This window comes from Gadus chalcogrammus, chromosome 20 (assembly GCF_026213295.1).
Source record: "Gadus chalcogrammus isolate NIFS_2021 chromosome 20, NIFS_Gcha_1.0, whole genome shotgun sequence".
In the NCBI taxonomy this organism is placed as follows: Eukaryota; Metazoa; Chordata; class Actinopteri; order Gadiformes; family Gadidae; genus Gadus; species Gadus chalcogrammus.
This window is the reverse complement of record NC_079431.1, coordinates 21,521,660-21,529,159: the sequence shown is the minus strand read 5'-3', so window position 1 is coordinate 21,529,159 and position 7,500 is coordinate 21,521,660. Positions and strand designations below refer to the sequence as shown.

Genomic DNA, 7,500 nt, shown 5'->3' with positions numbered 1-7,500 from the left:
AAGTGAAACCACATTTACTGTTCAGGGATAAAATGGCCATTTAGAATCCCCCACCAGGAGGGAGCTATTTAACTAATGAAGCCATCATAAATCATTGATAGAACGCAGATTCAACTGATTGATTGGTTCCATCAGTTATTGAATCTATACTCTGAATGTAACCCTCCCTCTCGCTCCATGCTGTTACCCTGCTCTCTCATCTGAGGACAAGAACCATCCATCTCACTATTATCCTGGGGAGGGATGGTGAGAGAGTGGTTCTGTCCATTTCATTCACCTCATTCCCCAACAGAGAAACATTTTTCAGCACCCTGACCTCCTACCCAATCCATCACCCCGAAAAGGAAACCCTCCCCCAAACTCATTAAGCCCCCATTGGGCCAAATGTAACAGACTGGCCAGCTTCCAGCACAACGGAGACGCTAGCTGATCCATTCCTCACCTTAATTTCCTCTGTCACCTCCTTCTCCCTGTGTGTGTGTGTGTGTGTGCGTGTTGTGTGTGTGTGTGTGTGTGTGTGTGTGTGTGTGTGTGTGTGTGTGTGTGTGTGTGTGTGTGTGTGTGTGTGTGTGTGTGTGTGTGTGTGTGTGTGTGTGTGTGTGTGTGTGTGTGTGTGTGCGTGTGTGTGTGTGTGTGTGTGTGTGTGTGTGTGTGTCTCTCCCCATCTGCCATGCTGGCATGCACACCTCAGCCATGTGTTTTTCATCTCTTCTTCTCATCCGTCGGTGCAGATGTACAGATAAAAGGCTGCGTGGCGTCCCGCCCAGCCCTTTATGTTGGGCTGATCTTTTATTAGACGTCTTCATCTGTCACATTAGGCGGGCATGTGATGTGTGTGTGTTGTTCACCCCCCCCCCCCCCCCAAGAATGAAGCCTTAACAAGGTCTTTCGTCCCAAACATCCCTTTCCCGAAAACATATTTCATCATCCTTCATCTCTCTCACACAGTCATCTGTCTTCAGTCCATCTTCTGCTTTGACCCCATCCTGCTGACATTCTATGTCCTTCATCCATCCATCAATCTATCAGTCTATCCATCATTCAGTTTATCAATTTATCAGTCTATCAGCATATCCATCCATCAGTCTATCCATCCATCCCTCCATTCATCCATCCATCTATCAATCCACCTGTTTTTCATCCACCCATCCATCCGTCGCTCATCCATCCATCTATTTTCCATCCATCCATCCGTCTTCCATCCATCCCTCATGTCTAACAAGAGGAGAGGATGGTGGCATCCATTATTACAGAGCATCCAAGAATAGAGCCTCGTTTTATTACAAGTCCCTCTGGTCGTCGTGGCTACCTAAATTACAGGCCAGCCTTCTCACACATAAAAAAGGTTGCGCTGCCGAGGCCCGGCCACCTCAATAAAGGATGGATTAGAAATCCTTTACTTTTTCCTTCTCCTTTTTAAAAGGTTTCTGGGCATTTTTTTCTTCTGGTGTTTTGTTTTATGTCGGAGTGCAGCGGTCGTCTTCTGTGGTTTTGCTCCCCGACCCTGCGGCGAGAAAATACGTTTACTTGTGGGATTCTGGGAAGGCAGAAGTGGACCAAACATCTGCTGAGATCTAGATGATGTGTGTGTGTGTGTGTGTGTGTGTGTGTGTGTGTGTGTGTGTGTGTGTGTGTGTGTGTGTGTGTGTGTGTGTGTGTGTGTGTGTGTGTGTGTGTGTGTGTGTGTGTGTGTGTGTGTGTGTGTGTGTGTGTGCGTGCGTGCGTGCGTGTGTGTGCTCATTCAAGCATGTGTCCCTGTGTGCATGCCTGTATGTTTATGTGTGTCTGTGTGTGTGTGCATGTGTGTGTGTGTGTGTGTGTGTGTGTCTGAGTGTGTGTGTGTGTGTGTGTGTGTGTGTGTGTGTGTGTGTGTGTGTGTGTGTGTGTGTGTGTGTGTGTGTGTGTGCGTGCGTGCGTGCGTGTGTTTGTGTGTGTGTGTGTGTGTGTGTGAGTGTGTGTGTGTGTGTGTGTGTGTGTGTGTGTGAAAACGCTACCCCAACATGTTTATGTGTATTGAGTGATATTAAGAAATACATTCCTTTTGAACAAAATAATTTCTAAATGAATTTCAAACTTCAAGCTATTATTTTTTATGTTTGCGTTTCTTTAGACATTGGGTGGAAAGGAAAGCTCTGGAAACTGCATGTAAACTCTGAAAGGCAGCATTAAACATGTGAGGTAAAGGTCCTAATGGTCTTAGTGATGAGCAGGCTGTGAGTGAGGCATGTATCCACGGAGCAGTGTGGCTTGTGAAAGCCATCAAGTGCAACCGCGTTTCCTTCACTTCAAATGCACCATGTTTTAAATTTATTCTAATGGAAGGTACTTTGTCCGTTGATTTTGAGACATAACACAAATAGGAAATCATTAATAATTTAGGGAGAATTTTGCCAATACCAAAATGACAAAAAATGTATGATTCAATATGCAAATAATTGTTGTTTCGGAATGAGAAAGTAATTGGGGGAGGACCATGGGGAAACTATTAATACAAATCTCAAACTTATATTAACCGAGTTCAACCAAATATATAAGCGTGTGTGTGTGTGTGTGTGTGTGTGTGTGTGTGTGTGTGTGTGTGTGTGTGTGTGTGTGTGTGTGTGTGTGTGTGTTTGTGTGTGTCTGTGTATGTGTGTTGGCATCAATGTGTGCATGTATGTGAGTGTAAAAAAAAATATTTTACGTTTAACACTTTAAATCCTGATACTGAGAAGGCTAAGCTACAGCATCAGGATGCGTGGGGGCTACTGAGGTGGAACATCACTGCTTTCTGTCATGGTCCTCACTCTGAGCTCCAGCCCGGGCTTCCTGAACCCGGGTACTTACAGGAATGGTGAAAGCATGTGCGACAGTTGTCATCAGGCGTTTGTGAATGTGTTTATGTGATTGATTTTATGTGTGTGTGTGTGTGTGTGTGTGTGTGTGTGTGTGTGTGTGTGTGTGTGTGTGTGTGTGTGTGTGTGTGTGTTTATGCATAAGTGTGTATGTGTGTGTGCTTGTGTGTGTGTGTTTATGGGTGTGCGTCTGTGCGAGTGTGTGTGGTGTGTGTGTGAGTTAGTTTGTGTGTGCCTGCGTGTGTATGTATGTGTGTTTGTGTGTGTGTGTGTGTGTGTGTGGGTGTGTGAGTGAGTGTGTCTGCACCGTACACTGTTATTATGTCGCTGTGGTTGTGATGGTGTGTAAGACGTTCAGAGACTCAGGGAGTAAACAAGGGCAGCACGCTATCTACGAAAACCGACAAGGATTCACAACAACAACAACATCGGTCCCGTGTTCTGGTCGGAAATGAGTCATCTTGGATTAGAATTTCTATCTTTGTTAACAGAGAGAGAAGTCACAGAGCATCTTGCTAGGATTTTCTATCGCTAAGATAACTTAAAAAATGCAATTTTAAAGAGTTTTATTAAGAAGCTGCAACTTTACCGGCAGTTTAGAAGGCTGAATTGTTCTGGGTGTCTTGGAAAATATTACTAAAGAAGGGGTGGGCAATTATTCAGTATTATCGTTAATTTTCATCGAATGCTGTTGTGATAGCTACTATTTCCAAAGGCAGTACTTACTAGAAAGTAATCATGCAGTACTGGCTGTTCTGAAATGTATAATGGTCACCTGGATTGAGCTGGCTAGTTCTGCTTGTCCAAACCTCCCCCTACCTATCAACTGGCTGGCTGGTTGAAGCAGCCTCACCTGGCCGAGTCTGACTGGACTCTGGGACTGGGTGAGACTTCACCCCGGTTGCACATTGATCAATCAGTGTTTAAACCAGCCAACTCCACTGCCTTGTCTCTCTCTCTGCCTTGTCTCTATCGCCATCTCTGTCTCTCGCTCTCCCTTATCTCTCTCTCTGCCTTGTCTCTCTCAACCCTTGCACTATCTCCATCTCTGTCTCTCGCTCTCCCTTATCTCTCTCTGCCTTGTCTATCAAGTGCCATCTCTCTCTGCCTTATCTCTCTCTCTCCCTTATCTCGCTCACTGCCTTGTCTCTCTCATCCTTGTCTCTCTCTCCATCTCTGTCTCTCGCTCTCCCTTATCTCTCTCTGCCTTTTCTATCAAGTGCCATCTCTCTCTGCCTTGTCTCTCTCTCTCCCTTATCACTATCTTCCTAGTCTATCTGCATTGTCTCTCCCTCTGCCTTGTCTCTCTCTTTGAATTCTCTCTCTCTACCTTGTCTCTCCCTCTGCCTTGTCTCTCTCTGCCTTATCTCTCTCTCTCCCTTATATCGCTCACTGCCTTGTCTCTCTCATCCTTGTCTCTCTCTCCATCTCTGTCTCTCGCTCTCCATTATCTCTCTCTGCCTTGTCTATCAAGTGCCATCTCTCTCTGCCTTGTCTCTCTCTCTCTCTCCCTTATTGCTCTCTTCCTAGTCTATCTGCATTGTCTCTCCCTCTGCCTTGTCTCTCCCTCTGCCTTGTCTCTCTCTCTGAATTGTCTCTCTCCCTACCTTGTCTCTCCCTCTGCCTTGTCTCTCTCTCTCTGCCTTGTCAATCAGTGGAAGGAGGGGGAAAAGTCATTAAATGTCTTGGGTTGCCATATTTGTAATTACAGTGTGCCTGCATGCCGCTGAACACGCCCCCGCACTGGTCTGTCGCTTGTTGCTTCCTCCCACCCACCTCGTTTGAAGCCTGTGTAATTGGTGGAGGCAGGGTGTCGGGATTAGAGGCTGCTGGTTCAAAACGCTGATACCCCCCATTGGTTGTGGGGTGCACCGCAATATTCCCCTCTCTGGCGTGTACACCCCCCGTCCTCCCCGACTTCAGACCATCACACACACACAGACGCACACACAGACGCACACGACCACATGTTCCCCCCTCCACTTCCTCTCAGCGTCCGCACATTATCGAGCCCACCACCATTTCACTATACCTGTTGTTGAGCAACCCAGTCGCCAAGAAAATACGTCCACGGTGTACGTTTCCATGAACACTGGATACGTAGCATTTCAACGTAAAAAATAGCGTGTTATACCTACAGTATCCACGTGTGCCGCTGTGGAGGCGGGTTTCGGGGTTTTGGGTTTCACGGCTTTCGCGGCAAATTGTGGACACGATATGTTTAGGGGGGGGGGGGGGGGGAGACTGTTGTTGACCGGGGAGCTGGGGGGGGTCGTTTGTGTTATTAACACTGTTAGTTTATGTAACTTTTAATGATATCATCTTGTTAGAAACACGTATATCTGAGTGCCAACCCAGTCGCCAAAAGCATACCTACGTTGACAGTGTACGTTTCGTGAACACTGGATTACGTCGCATTTCAACATAAAATAGCGTGTTATACACAGACACACACGCACGCACACGCACAGACACACACACACACAAGCACACACAAGCACACACACGCACGCACAGACACACACAACACAGCACACAAACACACGGTGCATTTCGCCTGCTAAAACAACAACAAAAAAATATTCCCTCAAATCGTATTACTTTCAAACGTTGGCAAAATGGCACAATAATATCATTTTTTATTTGGGATGCTTCTAGGACATTTTGGGTGGATTTTGAACGGTATGTGGGGGGCACGTTTTTTGCAGGACCTGGCAACCCTGCGCTGTTGCCCGAGATCTGGATCCACCCCGGCGTGGTGCCGTCTCCTTTTGACCTTTTGACCCCAGACTTCTGGGGGAATAGCTGAATCAATTCATTAGTCAATCAGAAGCATGTAAATATCTTTCCGGTGGGGTAAGAGGACGAACAAGGTGTCCTTCAGCATCTACGCTTCCAGGCGATTGCAACGGTGCCACACATGAGCATATTCGAACATGTTTAATGGTAGTAATTAGCTGTCGAAATTGGAGGCCTTAATCAATACTGAGCAGCTATTGATTTGCTTCCCGATAAAGATTTGTCACAAATGACATGTTATTTAGCATCTACACGTTGAGCTGAGTCCAATGACACCAAGAACGACACTCTAGCTAATGGTAACATGTATTTGACATGGTACACCTAGGTCTAGGACATGATCTCGGTGTAGCAAGAGGCCGAGCTTGATCTCATTGGACTCACACGTCTCAGGACGTGTAGATGCTAATTAACATGTAATTTGTCAAAAATCTCCATCGGAAGCAAATCTATAGCTGGTCATTATTGATAAAGGCCTCCAAAATCGACAGCTAATTACTACCCCGAAACATATTCAAATATGATCATGTGTGGCACTGTTGCAATCGTCTCGAAACGTAGATGTCAAAGGACACCTTGTTTGCTCTGTTGCACCACCGGGAACATATTTTCATACTTCTAATGGATTGATTCATATTTTAAGGTTCTCGGAGTGAGACTTTAAGTGGCTGCAGCAGAAGTGTTGAGACGAAAGATGATATCAAGAGATTTATAGAATATTCCCATTCACATTATGATTCTTCGTCGTGACATCCGACCAAACATCCTTTACATTCACAGAGCGAAGATTATGAAAGTCCAGGCCCCCCCTTCCTGCACTCGTGGTCCGACCGGGCCAAGTTTCGGTGCGGGGGTCCCAGTTAGGCCCTAGAATACTGGTATTCAAATTTCAGGCGGTAGGACCTTCCTATCTCAAAAACTTTTTTTCCACACATTCTGAACCATTAGTCTCGCAGGCAACCACTTCTGAAGGGGCTTTGTCCAAATGACAGTCCATTTGGGAAAACTTTTTTTCTCTATGGGCTAGAAATACAAATCTTGCATATGTCGTTTCTCGGGCCCCGGGAAATGTGTGTCAACATTTTAGCATCCCTAGCTATCTCGACAAAGGCTGGAAAAGGGCGTGAACCTCCAACAGTACAGTCAATGTATATAAGGACAGATGGTTAGTTTCTAGGCCCCATTTTTTGCGGGATGGAGGTGTACATTTGTGGCTTAATGTGTGTAGACAGCGCTGGCCTGTGGCCACGTCTTTGAAGTCTGGGGTCAAAAGGTCAAAAGGAGCGCGGCACCACGCCGCTTATGCGATAACAAAAAGTGAATCTGTATTTCTCTCATTACATTTTGTCATTATGAAGAGAGGCCTGATTCTACGATATGCATATTGGACTGTTAGGGTATAGGTCTGGGAAGAACTTCAGGCCAAAATCTTGCAAGCGAGCCGATGGGTGCAGGTGGCAACGAGATGGAGCACGTGCTGAGCCTGGACTTTCTCAATCTCGCTTGTGAATGTAAGGATTTTTGGGCGGAATGTTACGATGGAAGAATCATAATGTGAAGGGGAAATATTCTAAAATCTCTGATATCATCTGCGTCTCAACATTCGCGAGCCACCTTAAAGCTCACTCCGAGAAACCTTAACAATATGAATCCATCCATTAGAAGTATGAAAAATCTTCCGTGGTGTGCAACAGCGACCAACAAAGGGTCCTTTGAACATATACGTTTCGAGGGACGATTGCACAGTGATGAATCAGGCCTCTCTTCAAATAAGAGACAAAAGTAATGAGAGAAAATACAGATCACTTTTTGTTATCTCATAGCGGCGTGGGCGGCTCCTTTTGACCTTTGACCCAGGACTTCAAAG

At 45.9% G+C, this 7,500-nt stretch overlaps 1 protein-coding gene across 1 annotated transcript in view; it reads left to right on the top strand.

Moving 5' to 3' along the window:
• Positions 1-7,077: 7,077 nt before the first annotated feature.
• The window catches only part of LOC130373072 (indian hedgehog B protein-like), a 10,855-nt gene continuing 10,432 nt past the window's right edge, over positions 7,078-7,500 (top strand). The window contains exon 1 of the mRNA XM_056579304.1: positions 7,078-7,144. Within this exon, the coding sequence (XP_056435279.1) occupies positions 7,078-7,144 (67 nt within the window). The remainder of the gene's footprint in view (positions 7,145-7,500) is intronic.